Consider the following 22,339-nt stretch of genomic DNA (forward strand, 5'->3'; position numbering starts at 1 on the left):
TAAATATCTGGATCATGGTTTGATGACAAATGCTTGAAAAAGAAATTGGAAAAAAAGAGAATGTTGCTCTCCACTCTTTATACATTATTCACTTAATGAAATGGAGGTTTGACCTCGAGAGCACACATCTCGTCTGCTGGCTTCCGTGACAAGCTTTAAGCATTTTTTTTTCTAAGTTTGCAGTCTGGAAAACTGTTTAAATTGTTATGGTGCTTAAGAGGTAGGAGCCGGCGTACCGCTCTTCTCCACCACTAATCACTCAGAGTCCCACCTCCATCTGGCTCATTTAGCAGCCATTCTTTGAATTGAGCACATGTCGACCATGATCAATAAACTCCCAGAAAATGAATCAAATTCTGCAAAAGACATTGAACAGACGCCACATACCCCAAATACCCCATTTTGTAACATCATGAGGTCAAGACAAGTCAGCATACAAAAGTCCTTTACAAATTATTTTATTTCAGCATCATAATAAGAAGCCTCTCCTCTGATTTTCATATAGTTGAAACTAATTGGATCACAAGGGTACATATTAGTTAGCCCATTTTACAATAATCATTGTAATATTTTTTTAGGAAGTTATTCTTATGCACTCATTTTCCTACACAAAATAATCAATATCAAGATCCTATCTTAACTGAGGACCATAACTCTGCATGCAAGACTAATAAAAGAAAACAACTAATCTGTGATAGCTACTGTTATGCTGTTGTTCATCTAATACCATTATCAATATAATTTACTACAAATACCAGGGATTTTGTATAAGAAAAAAAAAACATTTTCTTGAGGTACTACTGTCTCTAATGTGAAAATTACCACACATACTGGGCTCTCAACTGTACTGATCCAAATTGTTCTGTCCACTTTGTGTGTCCTGTTGAGGAGAGAAAGGCTCTGTCTAAAACCTAAAATCTAGTACAGCCTGATGGAAAAAAAATTTTTTTTGTCTTTTCCCCCGTCACTCCAGTGTTTACAAGTTCATCAGAATAAAAAAAAAGCTCCTTAAAACAATCATTAAAATGTGATGACAAATTCTCAACGAAATCCTCTGATCCATCTGAAAAATTAAACCACAATCTATAAAATAAAACAAATGGTCTGAGACTGAAGGACTTCATTGCGTTTTAACAATGAGATTGATAATACTAAAAACAATAAGTCAAAAAGGTATTAACAAGTGACTCCAACTATATACTGTATTGCCCGTAAGCCATTTCAGCACATGCTCGCACCAGCTGTATCCCTTCCACACCTTTGGAATAGTGTTTGCACAATTAATGTCTTTCTCAAACTTGGCCCCCTTGCTGCCTCTGGGTTCCTATCAGGAACTTTGAACTTAAAAATAAATAAAATCTCGTCGTCGACTGAAATCAACCAAGATGGTTTCGGTTACTTGCTCTGACATCGATACGAACACAGATTAGCAGACTAATCTAAAACTTCCAGCTTTGACAGAGGAGTTACGACTCGAGTCACAGGAGGGATCAAGTTTGAGAAACCTTCAACAGGCGGCGAAGTGGCGTCGATGGCCAGAGCCTTTCACACACCACTATCGAACATCATCATAGTAAAAGAAATCGGTCATTACATTATCGTTTAGTACTACAATGATTATTTGTGTATCCGCACTCACTTACGGGTAAACCCAATGACATGTCAGACGTCCATTATTACACACCAACCACGTAATATTTGGATAATAAAAGGCAAATGTTAGTGTGTAGTAGAGTCACGTGAGTGTTGACCGGTGTGGGACCAGGCAGAGCACTGCAGTGGGAAACAATGGAGCACTACTGACTTCTCACAAGGACCGACAGACTCACGGGGGGCTTCCTAAGGATTACATACTGCGTTACACTGAAATCAGTAACAATAACCCAAAATATTGACCATCATCAAGAGACAACATCTCTCGACTGGAGAACACATCAGTCGGTATTAGCGCCACCAAAGCCGCCAACATTCTGTAACCATGACAGCTTTAGGATAGAAAACAAAGAAAAAAAAACATACCATGATGATGAAAGGCTTCCTTAGTAAATACATCTGATCCACAATAATAAAAGAGTTGAGAAAAAAGACAAATGGAAAACAACAAAAACACTAAGGCCACAAGATTTTGTACACCCCCACTAATCTCACAATGAGAGTAACTGTACAAACAACATAATGGGACCGTGAGAGGCCAACCTGTGCTATTTGAGACCAGAATCTATGGACAGAGCAAGTTGAGACGCCGTTCTGTTAAGTAATGCAGATCTCTGCATACACACTGTATGAACGCACAATGGCATGAGTCGGTTAGTGTGGGAGCACGACGCGCCGCTGCTGCCATCCCGTGCACATCACAGACACACAACCGAACATGAGCCGTGGCGCCGTCTCCCGTGAACCGACCCCTCATGCCAGACAGAGCCCCCCGGCTCGCTCCCTCAGTCCCCGTCTTGGAAGTTCAGGTTTACAGTTGAGAAGCAATGTTTGATACTACCTTTTTTTCCCCCATATTTTCTTTTTTTTATAAAAAAACACTCAAAAAGGTTTCTCAGGTTTCCTCTTTAAAAGGGTGGGATCGTATTTGAAACAGTCTAATGATCCTTTTGTTTTTCGCCATATTTGTGAACAAAAAAGAATTCAGCACTTAAGTCCCATAGTGAAATAAGCATTTTGAATTATCTACACAAAGAAATCATTAAAACCAAGTCCTAGGTTGATGAATTCAGGGAAATACTAATGTCCAAATCATATTTAGACCAAACACTGCTTTCAGTGAAATGTCTTAATGCTTAGCACTATCTTAGCGACAATGGCAAGCGAGATTTGGTCTACATGAGATGTGATCAGTTCCCTTTCTTTAATTGTCAGGAAAGTTCAGTATGATAAATTCAGACCTGATAGATGGACCTTGGTCAAAAGGAGTCGCATGAAGACATTTTTTTTTAAAAGAAAAAGAAAAAAGGTTCAAATACTTTCATCATTCCATTTTTTTGCTAACGCGTCAGGATAAACACCCACAGCCGTCCCAGAGTACCACCGGACGCAGATATATTGAACAACCATAAAACCTTCTTTTGTTGCAAAAATCAAATAGAATAAAGTACAAAACAGGACAACTGTTCATCACAGAAAAGTCTTGTCTTTAAAAAAAACAGGAAACAAGGGGGTGGTGGGAGAGAAAAGAAAACACAGTAAAAAGTCAACAAAAAACAAAAAAATGTCACTGTCATTAGAAATCCAGAGACTGGAGCTGCGAGATCAGCCTGCGCTCGAGCGTGGCATCACTCGGCACGGCGCTGAGAAAAAGAAGAAACCCTTTGGCGTGTCCCGTCTCCGGCGGTGTTGTGGGTGCAGAGGAGGTGGAATGTCAGACCGCCAGTCGGCCTGGAGGGGGGTGCAGGGGGCTCCAGGTGGGGGGCGCGGGCGGGGGCTCCTGGCCGTACGGGCGCGGTTCGCAGCACGGCTGGTTCTCCACCTTGGCCACGCCGCGGCCCTGGCACAGCCGCCGGTGTCGCAGCAGCCGGTCTGTCCGCGAGAAGTTCTTTCGAAAACACACAAAATAGGACGTCAGTTATTATCGATTCTCGGTACAATAATTCACGTGAATACAGGCAGAAATAATTTTTCAGTAGTAATAAAAACAATTGTAAAAACGTCACAAAAATCACTCTTCATATTGTTCATTTTACACGTTCGAATGAAACACAGTGAATTTGTTTAGCAGTACATGGATAGCGCGAGCACACCGCTCGGGTCACTCTGCTGGCTTGTTACAGTCGTGCATACCTGCTGGCACCGTTCACACTGATAAGGCTTCTCCCCACTATGGACACGCTTGTGTCTCTCAAGGTGGTAGCGCTGGATAAACCTCATATCACACATGTCACAAGCAAAGGGCTTCTCTCCTGAAAGAGCACACAAATACACAGTCAATCAATCAATTTTAGCGTTGCATACCAACAAAACTGGGTGCAATTTTCACTTACTAATCTCTATTTACAAACTATATTTTCAACACTGACAAACAGTCAGGGGGACAATTGCCCTATCAGTATGTTTCAACATTGTAGTTTCAGCATCTCAAGATTGATATTCTCAAAAGGCCTCGTCATCAACTCATTATGTGTAGATCAGAGTGGAATTTCATGTTGTCATGGCCCAGATCTACGCAACATGGTGGCCCCGAAAACTGGGGAGAGTATTTTGAGGCTGGTTCAACATCCCATCAAATGACGTGACAATCCAAACTCGAGTTTGTTGTGAGCCCTGTTCTCGGTGATGAGGGTACGGGAAAGGAACGCATACCCGTATGAGTGAGGCTGTGTCTCTCCAGGTGGTTACGCTGAATAAACCTCATGTCACACATGGAACAAGCATACGGCTTCACCCCTACACACACAGAGCAATGCATTAGCCCCGTCAGCCACAAGAGCAAGAAACACAACTGTAGAGCGAGCACTGGGACTGAAACACGGACAGAGATAACAGCTGAGCACTTCTTTGTACTTGATGCAGAGTGAATTTACTTTTTGACGAAAACAAATGTTCATGCAACTAAAGCTAAAAAGTTTAACTGAGAGTTGAACATAATGAGTTAAACCTAACTGGTTTCAAGGCAAACACCAAGATCTGTCATAACATTAATGTTGGTTTGATCTGAATAAACAAAAACCCTCACTTTGGAATTTAACATTTGCTTCTTTTTTATCTGGACTTGATCGTTCTAATTATTAGGTTTCCTCAAGCAATTATCTACTGCTAAAGTTAAACCATTTTCATTCTTCCTTAAAAAGCTTGTGAGGAACTTAGAGTATAGTGTTTTTTCTGTTATGCTGACTGACTCTAGAGGGCCACATTTAGAGCTATTATACTTCTGTATGGACTTTCTTTAACAAAAGATAATCAAACTAAACTATAAAATCTAAATTTCTGGAAATAAATAATTTTCACAATATTATATCATCTATCTAAATGACCACGTCTGCCCAAATGTGCTGGAAAGGCGATTACTTTAAAATATGTTTTTATTCTTTACTTGATTTCCAGCAATACATTATGCAAATACTTGCAACTAGGAGTTGTGCAATTAGTCACAATAGTGGAAATTTCATCCCAGCTACAAACACTCAACCCTTTGCATCCAAACTATAGTTCTTGATTGGCACGCCAGAATACACCTATACTGTAAAATGTAACTCATATCTCAACAATAAAAAGAGATTGCACAGGATTGATCAATAATCAACTGAATCTGTCCTTACAGATTGAGTATAAATGGAAACTTAAATAGTGGCCTTTATGATTCACACAAACAGCATCTATATTGAGACAAAAGTAGTTTAAGGGGAAGGAGGTGGGAGGCTATTCGCCAACAATTCTAGAGGGCAACAGTATTTCATCATACAAAATAAGTGAACCTAAAGAATAGAGATAAAGAGTAAATACTACCAATTTAAATTTGAATCATCTGCAATAGGAGCCCCTACAAGAATAACACATATTAACCGCTATTATCAGCACTCTGGTGATTGAATGGTGATCTAAGGAGTGTGAGACGGGCAGGTGCACGGACCCATACCCGTATGAGTGAGGCTGTGTCTCGCCAGGTGGTAACGCTGAACAAACCTCATGTCACACATGGGGCAAGCAAAAGGTTTCACACCTAAACGCAGATCAATAGATTATTTACAGAACTTAATTTCTGTCTCACAATCCAATCAATCAGTACCGCAGACATCGATTTACAATTGATGGGTTGTTAAACCACTTTTATATGTAAAGGAAAGATGGTGTGGAGTTTTTTTGGCTTTTCTCTGAATCCAATTGGCAATGCATCAAACTGTGTTGGTCAAATTTTGAAATCCACAACTTCACACATCACATGAGCTGATGTCAAAGTCCTGTATTTATTTACATGTGGAGACTTGTTTTAATGTTGCAGTTACACACAAAATGTAGAATAGTCTTGATCAAGAAAAACATGCAAGGTGTTACTTTTATAGGTGAGTAATTGCCTGAGGCCCTCTGACATAATGTAACTGCAGTCTGATCTCAGTGACATGGGCACGGTGTGCGGACGCATACCCATATGAGTGAGGCTGTGTCTTGTCAGGTGGTAGCGCTGAAAAAAGCTCTTGTCACACATGGTGCAAGCATAAGGTTTCACACCTAAATGCAAAGTAGCAATATTATAATACTTTGCCTCAACTTCCATTCTTTACGAACTACCTAAGCTATTGGTTATTAACCACACATTTGCAACTTCATGCATGAACAAATAAGTGTAACTAATTTTGCCGTCATGTAACACTTATCCAGGTGCCAAAAAAGGCAACTAATCAACTGACCATTTGAGCTACATCACCAAAATGATTTTTATTCTACCAATTTCCTTCTAAACCTTTTTGTGCCTCATGTTAATAGTCTATTGACTAAAGCGAAATTGAAATCATATTTTGTTTTATCAGTGTCTGTAAAAGCACATTTCAATGACAACATATTTGTACATTCAAGCAGTTGACATTTCAGTAATAAATATAAGACGGAGACCATTCAGCAACGTCATTTTATGAAGAGATTTAAGAACTATGGTTACTAAAGAAGATTGGGGCCAAATGTGTCAGTTTTATTGGCTTTTACTGCCTTTTTAGATTTTCATTAAAGCTTTAAACACAGCTACTAATTTCACTACCTGAGCAATTAGACATCGGTGTTGATACGGTTTGCGTTGCTGATTAAAACACAATAAAGACTTTGCAATGATGGCCGACAAAGTGTGAGAAGGGCGGTTGCACTGACGCATACCCGTATGAGTGAGGCTGTGTCTCGCCAGGTGGTAACGCTGAACAAACCTCATGTCACACATGGTACAAGCAAAAGGTTTCACACCTAAACGCAGAGCATTAGGGTATTATTTTCAGACTTTGTGTTCACAATCCATCAATGAAACATGAACTTTGGGTTGGGGCTGCACGGTACCGATATAAGATTTCCGTACGGTATGAATTTCTCACGTACCGTTCATACCGGTGTGACGCCGTAACAACTGACGTTGCTCTTCAGCAGGCGGCAGAATTTTTTTTTTTTTACACGTCATGGAGGAGCGCTGAGCGGTCGGAGCTACTTGTCTTACGTGTGTTGAGATTGAGTCATGGTTATAACAACAATGAATAACCCACAACAAAAGACTCTTTAACAGGTTAAACACCACGACACAACAGCTTGTGACACAATTTGTAACACTAATAATTGTACATTTATAAAAATTACCCCGCCGAATTGCATGCTGGGTACAGCTCACAACAAGAAGAAACTCTGTTGCTACATGAAAACACAAAAAAAAAAAAGCGATAAAAGGAGGAATATCGAGATACCAGAGAACACAACCTGTGCCTAAGAGAGGAGCTGTGTGTGTTTGGAGGGTTTTTGGTTTTGGAAAATCCAACGTAAGTTAGTTCAGAAAACGATTTATTGCAAGGTCTTGTCGAGCCTCCTGTGGCGGCACTAGCAGCCACAACAAGGTAACACTAACAAGCCAACAAACTAACACGCTAACTCTCCGGCCAGTTGCGAGCAAGTTGACCAGCGGTCTTTTTCGGGGTAAATGAACATGTGTTTACTTGAAAAAGAAAATACCGTCAGATACCGGGATACCGTCAGGATTTTTGGCCCTACCGTGCAGCCCTACTTTGAGTATCTTCTTAGAATTGATGGGTTGTTAAACACTTTTTCTCAATCATTTTGAAATGTCCCTTTAAAAAGAAACATTCTTTGTTTTCCTCTAAATCCAATGAAAGATACATCTTTCAGATACAAGTGTAAGAACCAAATCTCAAATCCACAGCCTAATACATCACATGAGCTGATGATGTTGCAGTCCTATTTAAACATTGAGACTAGCGTCGAACTAAGGCAGGGTAGGCCTGATGGAATAATACTTGTAAAGAGCACTGGTTGCTACCGTAGATGGCTGACTGTCTCTAACATGATGTGACATGGGTAAGGTGTGCGGACGCATACCCATATGAGTGAGGTTGTGTCTCGCCAGGTGGTAGCGCTGAAAAAACCTCTTGTCACACATGGTGCAAGCATAAGGTTTCACACCTAAATGCAAAGTAGCAATATTATAATACTTTGCCTCAATTTGCATTTTTTATTTAATTATTAAAATTAACGCTATTGGTTATTAACCACACAATTGCCAATCCATGCCAAAGAAGAAAAAACACTTTCAAATATTTCCCCTCAAGGTTTTTACCATTTTAGTTTAGTTACCAAAATCAAATATGCCAGTAACAGACTATAAAACTTTATATTGAAATATTTTTTGAATTAACAGGCGCATGTCTAAAGGGAACTAACAAAATCAAATGTCCACACTGATCTCTAACAGTGAATGTCACAGGCACGGTGCACGGGCGCATACCCGTATGAGTGAGGCTGTGTCTTGCCAGGTGGTAACGCTGAAAAAACTTCATGTCACACATGGTGCAAGCATAAGGTTTCACTCCTAAACCCAAAGCATCAAGAGAATTAAATGTGGGTCTCCGTCATGATGGTAAAATGAATAAATCTGTACTCCTATTATAGAAGTTAACAGTATGAATCTGGACTAAATGGATATCGGTGGTTAATAACCAATGTCATTCCCCTAACATTAGTTACAAAAAAGGTACAATATGATTAGATGCCGGTTTCAAATTACGGAATTCCCAGAATGGATATAAAATCCACCTGCACAACACATGAGGATGATGCCATTATTTGATATTACACTTAGAATTTGTTCAAATACAAATAGTCTCATAAATATATAACCTAACTCAAGCACACATGTGTTGCATCCTAATCTTGTGACTGGGTTAAGATGGCTGACGCATACCCATATGAGTGAGGCTGTGTCTCGCCAGGTGGTAGCGCTGAAAAAACCTCTTGTCACACATGGTGCAAGCGTATGGCTTCACCCCTACACACACACAAAGTACCAACTTTAGCATGAGACACTCAACTGCCAAAAACGATCGACGGGAAACTTTACTAATCGCTTAGTAAAGTTTAGTTGCACTTATCAGTGCTTTCTCTACACTGGATATTTCCAGTATGCTTTAAGAAATCGGTTATTCCAATTGCCGGTGTAATTTTCACATCTGATCCAAGTCCAACTTTAACTGTCTAAAGTCTAAAGGCCAGAATTGGAAATTGTGGGAAGTGGAAATATCCTGTGTAGAAAGCAAAAATTTACTTATTTCCATATCTACAAAAACATGAAACGACCAGATAATCAATTGTGGCAAAACCAAAGATTCACACTAACACAATATATGTTTTTTACATGATGCCAATAAGTGCTTGATTTCAAAATTTTAATTCCAAATCTCACATACAGATTACTAGAATGAACGTGTTAACGGAAATACTCGGGTTACGGTAATACTGATCACAGTTCGTAGACTATTTTAGGCAGTTGGTAAAAAACTAGGCACAACACATTAAGATTTGTTTTCAGACACACTAACCAGTTAGCTGGGAAAATGGGTCAATATTAAAAGGAAACTGCTCTAAAAACATCATAAAAAAACTTAGCTGGTGAATGAAGTAAAAAACTGTTTAACCTTCAACTGTAAACTGACAGAATATTCTCACGTCAAACGGTTTCATATAAATAAAAATAAAAAAGAATCACACTATTCATAACAGTAACAGTATTTTCCCATCATTACTTTGACAATGAAATGACACAACGACATGGCTGCGTAGTCGGTTATTGCTTTCTCCAGTTACAGATCTAATAGTTATAGGTTAGAATCTTTTGAGACACCATCTGAACTTTCCCCAAGAAGCTCATCATTATTAATGATGTGAACTTTTTATTTTTAACTTTCTTCAATCGCAGAAATAGTTTCTGATGTGTATCAAAATTGAGAGAATGGATCATAATGAGCAGTTAAGTCTGCAACACAGACGCCATCACCGTTACAATTGAAGTGCTAGTAATTACTAGTTAACTCGAGCGGATTCAACCACAAAGAATGTCTAAATAGGACAAATGTAACCAGTCAATTAGCTTTTGGCTTGCGGAGATTTTTAAAGCTGCACGTACTTAAGTTTTTAGAAAAATAAATGATCAAAACCACTGACCAAAGACTTCTAGCTCGTGGTCATGTCGTCATTTCATGTATAAAGTATGGGAGGAGGTTTTGTTATCGGTTCTGTGTAGATGCGGCATGAAACATTAGCTGGAAGCAATAAAGTGACAGAAAACAATACAAACTCGAGTTTGAAGCGGCCATGTAAACATTGACGTGGGGCACATGCACAACAAAGTCCGCAAAAGAGAGGGTGTATAAAATGAGGACATACCTGTATGAGTGAGACTGTGTCTCTCCAGCTGGTAACGTTGTATAAACCTCATGTCACACATGGTACACGCATACGGCTTCACTCCTAGACAGAGCACAAGAAGGTTAGATGCATTTCAGGGAGCTGATGCAGGATTTAAAAAAGGACACAAAGAAAATCTTCCAGGCTGTTTAATGTCAAATACTCTTTCACATACGGTTCAGTCAGAGACATTACACAAAAAAGAGTGAGAACGTGCAGAGTTAAGGTGCATCGCCATGAGCGGGGAAACCGTTTGAACCAGCTCGAGTGATATTCAGTCATCCTGCTTGATGATCAGGCTGCATAATTAAGCTTTTTACCCTATGTGCAAAATGCACTAATTAGTAGAGTCAAGCTCGCTAAAAGTTTTGCCTGATTAAATCTTGACAAACGAAAGCTTCTTTTGCGTATAATTTCAGCGTATTGGTGCCTGTATTTAAAATTCTTTTTAGTGTAATGTGCCTTTGATTGGATATGCAACAAATTACTCAATTCACATGCATTGGTACCATTACAGTGTTAACCACAGAACATCATAAATGACAGAGAGGGTCACTTTTTTTGTGGACAGTTTTCCAACAAAGCCTAAAACTTCTATTAAACATTTTATAGAAGGGGAGATTATCAACAATGGCATAATTATGGTATTGTAAATATAGAAGGACAAATCAATTTACAAAAATGAGTAGGTTGTTGTATGAATGGTTTCATGGTGAAAGGAGAACAAATAATTCAAGCATACCAGTATGAGTGAGGCTGTGTCTTGCCAAATGGTAACGCTGGAAGAACCTCATGTCACACATGGAGCAAGCGTACGGCTTCACCCCTAAACGCATACAGTACCAAACTTTAGAAAACGGTTCTCAACCATGTACACACAATGTTATCTTACACACTGGCCACTTGTTATGTCATTATACGCTCTCATTTACTTTCTTGGCCAACTAGTGTCTATACAAACGTTTAATGTCAACCCCTAAAAGCAGTTAGAAAAGCAAGGAAAACAAATTGTAATATTCTACAAGGCCCCATATTGTCAAGTGAAAGGAATAAACAAAAACTTATACCCGTATGGGTGAGTGTGTGTCTTGCCAGGTGGTATCTCTGGAAAAATCTCATGTCACACATGGAGCAAGCATATGGCTTCACCCCTGCACACACAGAGCACAATATTTTGTAAAAAAACAACACAATGAACAGCACTAACTCTCTTATTAATCTAGATGTGCCAAAAGCAGTGGCACCAGAATGACGCAACACTGAATTCATGGGAGTCAACATTTTCTAATCTGTCAACATGCCTGAAAGGGGGACCTCAATGAAGACGGCGTATCGCTTAATTCAGTGCAGCTTTTCAATGCAGACAGGTATTGCAAATTGAGGAGAGACCGGATACCATTGTTATACCTGCGTGACTTAAATATACTTCGCAAATGAGAACTGAGTATTTTCCCATTTTAATTTGGAGGCAATATGAAACTGTTTTAGTTATATAGATGAAAAAAATATATTTTCAGCCTCATACAAACTATGTTTACATGCATGTACATAGTTATAATCACATTATTTTATTTAACGTTATTTTTGTTGGTATGTGTTTGCCAGTTAAACCCTGTAATTGTGCATAACACCTTAATATCGGAAGACATCACTATATGGTTCTATTTGTAGACGCTAAATAATGAAATTGTATTACCGGTCCCGTGCTACTACGACAAAATACCAATGGAGTAATTTTGGGAAATAAAGCCGTAAAATGTTAATGCAAAAACTCCAGCATGCCCCATCAGCTAAAACCGCTTCATACTCGTGAATATTTTGAGGAAAGAGCAGATGAACATCAGTAGAGTGTGCATTTGTATATTGTAATGTTGCAAAGAAGGGCGAACGCATACCCGTGTGAGTGAGGCTGTGTCTTGCCAAGTGGTAGCGTTGGAAAAATCTCATATCACACATGGAGCAAGCGTATGGCTTCACCCCTACACACATAAAAAAGGTATATAAATGAGCTAGAAACAGTCAAAAAAATTGTTTTAACACATAACCCTCAACCCTTCCCTTAGAAAGACACTACTATTTCCTCTATACATTGTATCACTAGCTAGAAAAACTAATACCTTTTATAAACCCTTGTTTAAAATATACTAAAAAATCTTCACAAATATGGAATAATGATTAAATGATTGTGCTGAATTAAGTAGAGTATTCGGCAAGGAAAAAGCTAAAGTTGTAAATAAATGGATACATCTTCATGATTCTGACTATGTGGGTACTATAAAGTGGTGGCCCGTTTACACGGCAATGAGTTACGGCACTTCCACCTAATGAGCTCGGCTAAGCGGACGCATACCGGTATGAGTGAGGCTGTGTCTTGCCAGATGATAACGTTGGAAGAACCTCATGTCACACATGGAGCAAGCGTACGGCTTCACCCCTACATACACAAAGTATCAACACGTTAGCTAAGACGTTGCTTAAGCATCAAATGGAAGCATAATTTACAGGCATGACATCACTAGGACCGGGCAGACATTACACATTCCTTCAAGCTTGAGGCGAAGGCACGATCGATTTCACCAATTAAAACTAATTAAGTGTCTGTTATGAGGAGCATTTTCAAACAATCTGGATTACATCATATAACGAAAGCAGCAACAGGATAAAAGCCAAGCACGACTAAACAGGACAAACAAATCAGCAGCAAGATAGCAAAGACACATCTATGTCGGTGATCACACAGGCCGGCCGAAGCAGAACACACGTTTTAGCATTGTGGCAAGCATGTTCATGGCAACTTTCTGCAAGTAGAATCTCATTTAGCATTTATAAAACTCATATATTATAATTGGATTCAGGGTGCCTTGTTAGTGTTTCTCTGAAATGTTTTGAATGTGCTTGATTTCTCGCACTCCAAAGGGATGCTGTGCCTCAATTTTCAATGAAGCTTCTATTCTGATCTCCTCCACAAATTTGCAACCATAGAATCAAAATGTCCATTTAAAAAGTCAAGCAATTACAGCTAAGGCGCAGCCAATTGTGCAGCCATTAATTTGCATTTTCAATAGGTGTGGACATCAAAGGACTATATCCATAATATACCATGGCCTAAGTTAATAAGCTACTTCAGTGTGGATGCAGCAGGCAGAAGGGCACAAAGTGATAGAATGCTGAATTTTATTTGCAGTCTAGTAAAGCCATTCACGAACAAATTCCTGGGTAAGATAGTCACCTGTGTGTGCCTCCTCGGAATCAAATTTTTATCCTAGAAATAAACTGAATACTACTACATTGTAGCGATGGGATCATTGCCACTTAAAATATGACTGTTCTGTATACATTGATTAATAAAGTAATGTAAGCTACTATGTATGATGGTTTATAGCCATTTTAATCTCTTCAGTTGTGCTGACATGGTAAAGCACCCGTAACGATATCCTAAGAGAATAACCATGACATGGAAAATTAAATCTTTTGATACATTTGTTGAGCAGCAATGGTACAAGAGGGATAATACACTTTGAGGGTCCACATAATGTGTGTATCTATCTATCCATCTATCATATATATATATATATATATATATATATATATATATATATTTTTTTTTTTTTTTTTAAGTTTTTAAAAAGGTCAACACCCTTACTACGGGGTAATTAACACGCTTATGAATTGCTACTAATAATAGATGACTGTTCAAGCATTGTGTTGCACTTCACAAGGATAAGTCCAAAGCATAAAAAGGGCCTGTAGCTTCATGTGGTGTGTGGTTTGATGGTTGTTCAGATTGTGTATTTGTTGCTCGCGCCTCTCGAATAAGAAATATCGATCTAAACGACACTACCTGATGAAGATAAAAAAAGGTTTCTTAACTTGAACTGGGTACGGTTAATGGACGCATACCCGTGTGAGTGAGTCTGTGTCTCTCCAGGTGGTAACGCTGGAAAAACCGCATGTCACACATGGAACAAGCGTACGGCTTCACCCCTACACACACACAGAGCATACAATTATCAGCTATTCAGTCTATTAAGAAAAAATTGAAAATCACAAAATGTATTATGTGGAAAACAGATACAGATTACAGATACAGTGATGCCACAAAGAGCCACTGCCTACCTAATCTTATGGAATATTGAAATTAAATTAATGCTAAATATAAATGATTCCAGCTGAGCTATATTAGTTTAATATTGGCGCATTTCTTTTGGTGAATACTGGGCGGGAGGTACTGACTTGGAAAAACAAGTAGTTTGGAAGTTGACTTACCCACAGTGTACACTTCTTAAACAATGAAAAACAAAGAATTTGGTGTGAAAAAGTGCAATGCAAAGATTGGCACTATGCAGAGATATTAGGTCCTTAATATTCATGTTGCATAACAAATTACGAACATAGTCCTTTGATGTCCATGCAGTTGTTATGACTGACAGAGTAATAATTGAAACACATGACTAAATGAAACATAGAAATTGTGCATGTCTTTAGTGTGCATGATGCTTTCTCATGGGGTCCCCAAATTTGAGTCCACTTTCAAGTCCACTATCAAAAAGTCTTGTTTCCAGAACTTTTTTTGAAAATAAAATGTTGAAATATAGTTGACAATTGTTAATACATAGTGGGAATTATTTAGGTGTTTCAACAGGGGAAAAGATCAAAATGAAGTTGGTCGTCTATGTGTCGCTACTGTCGGCATTCTAAAAAAGTAAGAAGGCTGCGGCCAGTTTGTTTCAACAGAAGTAATTCAGATGGTCAAACAGCGTGGGCGGTCTGATGTGTACTGCTTTGTTGTGTAGACTAGCTGTGTTCTAGCGTTGTAGGTGTTGATAGTGCAGCAGGACATCCAAGATTATTAGCCTGGTGGGTAGTTACTCTTGCTTCCAGAGTCTCAATCTGACATCTACAGGACCCAGCAACACAAATATATATGAACCTCCTATTTTACGCGTAAAAAACATTTGAACAACAAAACTCAACAAAGCCACGGTATCTCAGCTGAAATCAAGACGAGGGTTGTTTTTACTCGCTCAATCCCATTAGCATTCTGGAGAAAGAAATGTGACTACTACAGTTCTTCCACTCAAATAATATAGGCGCAAATCATGCAAGCATTTCTACAACTGATGCCAGTCAAAGGGTGAAACCAGTTTTTAATAGTGGACTCAGGACTACTGGACCGCACGTTGCAAATTTTACAGGTAATGGTAGAGAAATATTTAACAATGTATTGTTCTTTATGTTTTGGGGTGAACAGATTTGGGGGGAGTGGCTTTGTTGGAAGTTACTGTCCACAGACAAAATGAACCCTGAGCATCTGTCTGTTGAAGTGACAGACTACAGATGTAGCCTGATTTATGTAAAATGGGTACGGTTGAAGGACGCATACCCGTGTGAATGAGGCTGTGTCTCTCCAGGTGGTAACGCTGAATAAACCTCATGTCACATACGGCACAAGCATACGGCTTCTCCCCTAAACCGAAGAGCACCAGTTTTAGTCAAAGTCCCCACAGATACCACCAATTAACTGTTAGTTACCAAACATGGTTTTCAAGTAGGCCATTGCAAAACCTTACAGTTGCTGCACACTCCTAGATGAAATCCAACATAAACTTTCAGGGCCTTTTTCAACAAATGATTCACGTAGTCAAGCACTTAAAGCTGTTTTTGGCTTAACTGTAAATTCAACTTGTTCCAAGCATTACCCATACCTGTATGAATGAGGATATGTCTCTTCAGGTGGTATCCGCTCCTAAATGCTCCGTAACAGTGATCACAAATAAAGTTTTTCTGCACTTTGGATGACGGACCATTCTCATCTGCACCTGTGCCCTATTGAGGATAGTAAAAAGAATGGTTCAATGTTTTTTTTTAAATGCCAGTTTAAAAAATAACATTCCAGTTTAGAAATAACATTCCCACCCACAACTGGTCAGAACTTGATGAAAATCTAAAACTCCTGTGTAATTTCAACGTACGGCCTATGACTTCACTCAAGACGTGGCAAGCAAATCCTATTTTTTCCTTTTATATGTTAAATGGTTTATCTGTAGAACCCATTTATATTTTGTATGAACAGGACAGAAAGGTTTTGAGGGTTTTTTCTAAATGCAATTAACATTTGAATTGAAAAATACCCCACAATCCCTTCTAATGGCCTAATGCCCTCATGTTACCGCTCCCCCTGTTATGCACACAACTGCAGTTATTGTGCTCCGCTTCACTCTGCTCCCCTCCCCCTCTTTCCTCTCTAGAGATCCTCCACCCCCTCTACATCTTCCCTGAACTCCTCCCCCCACCCCCACACAAACAAAATGTGAGCACATGAAAGCTCCAAGTAAAGCGCGCTTGTATAAAGTTAAATGTGTTCACACAAAAATGTGTGCCAACAGCTAAGTGCCCATTATATGTACGGAGGAAAAATAAAAATTCACCTAATAGACCCTTCTCTATTTAGCCACCACAGCCACTGACCTTCCCTCCCCTTCCTTCTTGTTCTCTCACTTTGCAGGGCGTTACTGATTTCCTATTCTTTTTTTTCTGCTGCATGTCCTCGTTGGCTCTCATCTCCTTCTCATCCAGCAGGCGGGGAGCTTGGAATTCACCGTCCTTCCGGATAAGCTACAAAGGAGAGAAATATCAATTAATTCCAGATTTCGGATGTGCAGCCTTTAAAAAAAACTATTTCAACGTGACAAATCAAGTGATACATGAGAACCTCTATTGTATGCTTATTTTTGCCCCAGCCATTGGAAGAAACCAGGATTAAAATGTATGTATTTCATTTATAACAATTTGAATAATTTAGAGGAATATCATCAATGCAATCTTCAGTTTGTATAAATAACAAATCTTTTGTTTGTGTAGGTATGAGGCCAAAAGATATGTGGTAATTCTAAAGTTAACTATTTTCCCTTGTGTGTAGCCTGGGGGTCACTATGTGAATTGTTTTTTTCTCTATTTACAAGACAACTCACGTTCCGATTCTTGAGTTAAACAAATACAAGTGGAACTGGGGGTTGTTTTAAATCAATGACCACATGACCACATTTAGGGATTAAGCTCTTTCACACAAAAATGTTCAACCTCATAACAAATTGACACACTTCACAATAGTAATATAGTAGCATATAACAGCCCAATTTCCACTCTACATTTCCGAAGTTGGTCCTAACCAGGGGTGGACAGCTCATTCCGGATGGGATGATCATATGGCCCTGGGGAGCCCGGTCGGGTCCGTCTCTCTGCTGGGGTCCATGGCCAAGGGGGGCCATCATTTTTTTGGGCGGAGCAGCCATTGAACTAGCCTGCATCAGTGCCATGCTGGAGAGGACAGCCTCACAGCCAAGCAGCCCCGCCTGCAAAGAAAAAGATGAGTATGTTTTTCATCTGTATCGCCCATTTAATAGTCTTCAATTTGAAAGTATTTGCATCTTAGACAACACTGTCAGTCACGTGGCATTTGCCACGGTAGTAATCAACGACAACATCCTGAGTGACACAAGACTGTAAGGAAAGTTATTTGTAACCACTTTGGTGTTCTTAAAAACCAACCCATTTCATATGGTCGCGGACTGAGCTGCTGGGCAGATGTGACATTGCTGTGGTGTATGTGAGCGCAGGGACAGGGGGTGGGACAAGGTCATCCAGAGATCCGTCAGTCAGGATGGTCAGTCAGGATGGTCGGGCTGGTGGGAAGCCACACCCACCTCACTCATCTAGCATTAAAACTGAGGAAGAGGAGGAGGTGGATGAAACAGACAAGCATTAAATGACAACCCAATCACTCGCTGTTTTTTTTGACAAGTCCAATTATGGTAGAAATTTCCCTCAATGACACGTAAACGGCGCAAAATATTAACACAAATATTATTCACTTGTAAAATTAGTAGATTTGGCTTGGTTACTGTTCGTGGTAAATAATAATGATGTATATATTGTGGAACATTTTACTCTTTTTGGTGCTACCCATGCTAAGCAATTGACAGACACCCCCAATTATTTGCTCCTGAAAAATAGTAAGTAATTTGCCCCTAACAGAGTTGTGATTGGAATACAAATGGTGGTCCTACCCAATAAGTACCAGGGTAACAGGCAATAACAAAATAATTGACTCATTAATTTGCATACTTTCATAGTTGCAATTCATGCTTGGTTACTCTTAATACATCTTTGTGTAAGACAAATGTCAATCTTTTAGCCTTTTTTGCAAAATGACGAAATTTTGTTGTATCACCACTGTGTTTTTGTAGCGCTCACAAATAGCTGTAAGTGGGGACCCCATTGTAAAACCGTAACACTTCCCTTACTGAATACATGACCAATGAAGCAGATGGAATCATCATCAGACTTTACTTTAAGCGAGTGCATTCCTCCTTATGAATCTGCAGCCAGTTAAAATTCAGATACCAAACACTACAACTAGCAGTAAACTGCACTCAGACAAACCAACCACAAAGTACACCTGAGTAAAGCAGGTGAAATAACCATGTTAGCACCTAAATTCCTATTGGTTTGTAGGACTTGGGAAAGAAGATGAAACATAAAAGACAAGAGGGAACTGCACCAAAATTTAGGAAGGGAAAAATCTGGTGAAAAAATATCTACAGCACAGCCAAGCAAAGTACGGGCCATGTATCAGCATCATTGATGACAAAGTAATATTCTTAAAATGAAAAAAAAAAAAAAATCCCCAAACGAATAGTCAACTTACGCCATATTGACTTTGCAAACCCTATTTAGTTGATTGGGTTAATATTAGACAAACGTTTCTAAAATGCACAACACAGTTCAACATGCAGAAAAAGCCACATGTTTGAAGAAGTTCTAAATTTACTAGTCAATACAGAAAAAAAGTAAAACTGGTTAGATTGACATTGGAAGGCTTTTACTACTCTGCAGATTTTAAAATAAGTAAATAAACTGCAATTATCTGCGGATTGTCCGATTCAGTTATCGTAATTGGTTACCAATGTATTGCACATTACTACACACATTACTTAGTGTTGAGTTATTTTAGTTTGCAGTTGGACAAAGACATTCCTTTATAACATCTAAATAAGACGACACAGCTTTGAAAGGCATCGAATAGAGGTGCATATACAGTGTTAAAAACGGGATCGTTGATAATCTACAAACTTCTGCGGGTCTGCTGCTGGTGTTTTCATAGAATAGCTATTTGTGATTAAACAAATTACATCCATCACCCAGTTGCGGTTTTTTTTACAGTGCAGTGGAAGCTAAACTTTTGTTTCAAACATTTTACGCTGAGTTTACGGTGGTATATAATAGTTATTTCAGAGTGGTTGTAACGCAACGTTAGCGGTGAACGGGGTTTGCAAACGCTATTTAACGTGTAAACGTGGAATATAACGGAAACTATCTCCACCCGAGCGAATCTGCCGGGGTTTAAACATGCATGATAAGAGAAGGCCGTTATTTTACCCAAAGAAACATTTTCTAAAGGCGCTTCGAGATCTAACGTTACATTTTGACTCCGTATGTTATGTTCTTTGAGGTATAAATTAACTACGATGCTCGTGTGCTATCGTATAGTCTAGCGAGGGACAGATGGACACCCATCTACTTAAACGCGACATGGCTTTCGCCATTAGTCTTGTTAGCTGGCTAGCACAGTTAGCTAAGAAAATAGCCACCAAGCATAACGCTAGCTGTGGCTAACGCTAATTAAAATACACCACGGCTAGGCTGTTTCATGTTATATTGGCTGTTATTGTGTTAGTTGCTGGTAGAAGTGGTCATATTACATATTATAGCTTTACAAATAAATATGTGATTGAGCAGGCCTTCGTAATTACACACACCTAGCGTCGGTTTTGCTAGCTAGCTAACATCAGCTAACCAGCTAACGTTAGCTTCTCGCTGGCGCCCTCGCCCACTGCAATGTTAGTAACGTTAATCGAGCATATTTTTTGCTCACCTGGTCATCGTTTCGATACAGTCGCTTTTCGAGAGTGTCTATATTGATCAATTTACCAATGAATCATCGTTTCCCTACTAGAAGACAAACGCTCAACTGGTTCAAGGCAAGATTGAGCGATAAAGACATTCGTGATGGCCGTCGTTGCGAGTGCCTCCCCCTCCCGACGACTAAGCTAACGTTTGTTAGCGAGCTAGCAGCCAACATTGACGCTGTATTGTTAGGAAAATCCCATTTTCTGCAATCTCCAAGCAGGAATGTTTACGTGTTAAGTATCAGATAATTAAATGCACGGTTTAAAAACGCGTTTCGCGGTACTTTGAAGAAAGAGAAATAGATATTTATCTACCTTTCAGCTCCACGACGTTGTTCAAGACCGTCTAGTTTACAAACACAGGAAACGCCACAGGATGTACCCCACTCCCCCACGCAGCGGCAAAGCCTCCTCAAGCCAAGAGAAAAGGGTCATCTTCTTGCACCAGCTCCCCGCCGGCAAAGCGTGTTGGTTGGAAGTGTGGCCAAAAAATGAATGTGTTTGTTAGTCCATCCTTGGTACTGTTTTGGCTTGTTTTTTTAACGCACGTATCTGGTTGTGGTGTAGCTAGCTGGCGTTGTCTCAATTTGTAGCAGATTCAGACGACAACTAGAAAGACGCAGATGAGGAGGAAGGAGTGGACACTTATCGAGACACGAAACGGGGACGTGCAGTCATTGTGGCAGATTTAGTTGCTCGATCCGCCACCTTCTTGATTGTCTGAAATGTCCGTTGCACCAAATAAAAAATAATTCCCTTCCCCCCAAAATATGGCTATCCTTGTTTTAATCAGTAAAGGCTTTTACTGTTTGAGCTCCTCCTAGATGCTCGTTTAACGGGTGGTGACGTAATCGTCGATTGTGTCGGTGTGGATTTCTTTGTGAATTTACTTTGCACTTAGCTAATTTCGTCATTGTTTGTAATGGTTGGTTTACCTGAAACCATGTAATTAGAAATTGTCATACTTATGTTTTTTGGCATTGCATTTTAATTTGGAAATGGGCTCTTACATTGACTGTCTATCTTCACCTATCTACTTTGGGAATGGATTTGTTTATTTTATCGTCTTGTATTGTGTTTTACTGTAAGTGTTTGCTGAAGCCTTTTGTTTTGATGTGAAAAACATCTTAGCTATGACTCGCACATTGACATTAAGGTGGAAACTGACATATTGTTAATAAATGCTTACGGTTTTATGATGCAATTGTGTCCATGTCCTAAACCCCCTTGGTCACTATTCTTTGCAGAATAAACAATTAGTAGACTGTGTAAGAAGTAAATATTTGATGTCACCTTTATATGATACTTAAAAGCATTGCAACATATGTGCGATCCATTTTATAATAATCTAAACACACAGAATGTGTGAATATTTATTTGCTTTTCAACATTAAATCTGGGATTTAAAAAAATCCTTGCTGGCATTGAATGGTCTATATAAGTCTATTCCACATGTGATTCAAATACCATGACAATTGTCCAGGTTAATACATTAATGTCAAGCCTCTCATGGATAGTTTATGATAATATGATCATATGTTCCAAAACATGTCCTATTATGAAACAAATAATGACATCAATGATTTCTGAAGTTAAATGGAAGATGTTTATTAATGTTGCATTTGGTTTATGTAGAAAACTTGACGGATTGATTGGGAGATTCTCTGAAACATTTCGGGAATCAGGAAACATTTATTGCCATAATATGTCAGACATACAAGGAATTTCAAATTTCATTTGAAAACTAATCCTTGACTCTTCCACAGACTAAAATTCTTGGCCTTACAGAGTTCAAATTAAAACTGTGATCTAAATATAGAATGTAAATATAGAAAGAGTTCAGGGTCATAGAGAGAGCCATTCCCAATACAGTTGCCAAAGTAACTCATTTGACTGTAATAGTACAACATAATAGTCGGTCAAATACATATACAACAGGGTGTGTGTGCTTGAACAGTGCACAGGTTGAAACGTGTGCTGGGCCCATCATA

The 22,339-nt window shown here is 39.1% G+C and overlaps 1 protein-coding gene across 50 annotated transcripts; it reads right to left on the reverse strand.

Moving 5' to 3' along the window:
* Window positions 1–442: 442 nt before the first annotated feature.
* On the reverse strand, window positions 443–21,201 carry znf740a (zinc finger protein 740a). 50 transcript variants are annotated; one of them, XM_078092143.1, is made up of 21 exons: window positions 20,664–21,201; window positions 17,929–18,104; window positions 17,550–17,732; window positions 16,879–16,995; window positions 16,086–16,206; window positions 15,764–15,847; window positions 14,281–14,364; window positions 12,731–12,814; window positions 12,276–12,359; window positions 11,448–11,531; window positions 11,123–11,206; window positions 10,360–10,443; window positions 8,882–8,965; window positions 8,426–8,509; window positions 8,020–8,103; window positions 6,805–6,888; window positions 6,085–6,168; window positions 5,579–5,662; window positions 4,306–4,389; window positions 3,787–3,905; window positions 443–3,541 (listed from the first exon to the last, which is right to left on the reverse strand). In XM_078092143.1, the coding sequence occupies exons 2-21, from the start codon at window positions 17,971–17,973 to the stop codon at window positions 3,368–3,370; spliced, it is 1,935 nt and encodes a 644-aa protein (XP_077948269.1). In that variant the 5' UTR covers window positions 17,974–18,104; window positions 20,664–21,201; the 3' UTR covers window positions 443–3,367. The 50 variants fall into 50 exon arrangements, with proteins under 50 accessions (XP_077948269.1, XP_040060039.2, XP_077948266.1 ...); XM_040204105.2 differs by having other exon boundaries at window positions 14,251–14,364; XM_078092140.1 differs by having other exon boundaries at window positions 16,849–16,995.
* Window positions 21,202–22,339: the final 1,138 nt, after the last annotated feature.

The sequence above is a fragment of the Gasterosteus aculeatus genome, chromosome 17 (genome assembly GCF_964276395.1).
Source record: "Gasterosteus aculeatus chromosome 17, fGasAcu3.hap1.1, whole genome shotgun sequence".
Classification (NCBI taxonomy): Eukaryota; Metazoa; Chordata; class Actinopteri; order Perciformes; family Gasterosteidae; genus Gasterosteus; species Gasterosteus aculeatus.

What these genes read in the sequence shown, in the direction of transcription:
- znf740a (XM_040204100.2), bottom strand. Translation starts at nt 17,973, where the DNA reads ATGTCACATCTGCCCAGCAGCTCAGTCCGCGACCATATGAAATGG. An exon ending in ACACAGCCTCACTCACACGG is followed by an intron (nt 11,532 to 12,275) that starts GTATGCGTTCGC and finishes CTGTGTGTGCAG; the next exon opens with GGGTGAAGCCATATGCTTGC. An exon ending in ACACAGCCTCACTCATACTG is followed by an intron (nt 10,444 to 11,122) that starts GTATGCTTGAAT and finishes TGCTCTGTCTAG; the next exon opens with GAGTGAAGCCGTATGCGTGT.